The sequence below is a fragment of the Crocodylus porosus genome, unplaced genomic scaffold (genome assembly GCF_001723895.1).
Source record: "Crocodylus porosus isolate Cpor-Errol unplaced genomic scaffold, CroPor_comp1, whole genome shotgun sequence".
Classification (NCBI taxonomy): Eukaryota; Metazoa; Chordata; order Crocodylia; family Crocodylidae; genus Crocodylus; species Crocodylus porosus.
In genome coordinates this window covers 261,975-262,520 of record NW_017728919.1, presented here as the reverse complement: position 1 = coordinate 262,520, position 546 = coordinate 261,975, and the positions used below count along the sequence as shown (strand labels likewise).

General features: G+C 68.3%; 1 protein-coding gene across 2 annotated transcripts in view; it reads right to left on the bottom strand.

Moving 5' to 3' along the window:
* PTBP1 (polypyrimidine tract binding protein 1) overlaps positions 1-257 on the bottom strand; it is a 38,495-nt gene extending 38,238 nt beyond the window's left edge. Inside the window, exon 1 of one of the 2 annotated variants that reach the window (XM_019538241.1) lies at positions 150-257. In XM_019538241.1, the coding sequence (XP_019393786.1) occupies positions 150-157 (8 nt within the window). In that variant the 5' untranslated portion in view covers positions 158-257. The remainder of the gene's footprint in view (positions 1-149) is intronic. The other variant, XM_019538242.1, reaches the window with a different exon arrangement.
* Between the last annotated feature and the right edge of the window lie 289 nt (positions 258-546).

Below are 546 nucleotides of genomic sequence, written 5' to 3'. Positions count from 1 at the left end.
GTGCCCCCCTCGTCGCTCTGTCTCAGGTAACTCGCACTTCACCTCAGGCGCGGCCCCGCAGGGACCGCCCCCCCTCCGCCCCTCACCTCACCCCCCTCCAGTGGCCTCCTGCTCCCCTGAGGCCTGTCCGCGGGCAGCGGGGAACTCACCCGTCCATTGCACACGGAGGAGACCCGCAGGGAACGGAGCGAAGGCGCCGGAATAGCAGGAACGAACCCAACGGCTCCGTGTTATAGACTCACAAAATGGCGGCGGCGCCCGGCCCGCCTCACCCGCGCCGCCCCCCATTGGCTCCCAGGGTTGTCACCCTGACGAGCGAGGCGGGCATCCCCCGCCACCGGGGGAGGGCTCCGGGGCTCCTTCTGTGAAGCTCATTGGTTGCCGGAGAGTTTCGGGGCAGGGCAAAGGGGGGGCGTGCGGTGCCATTGGAGAGGCGTCGGGGGAGGCCTCTTCAGGGGCGCCATCTTGAGAGCGGGAAAGAAGCCCATGCGCCACACTGGGGCGCCATCTTGGATGGGGGCAGGAAAAAAACGGAATCAGGCTACT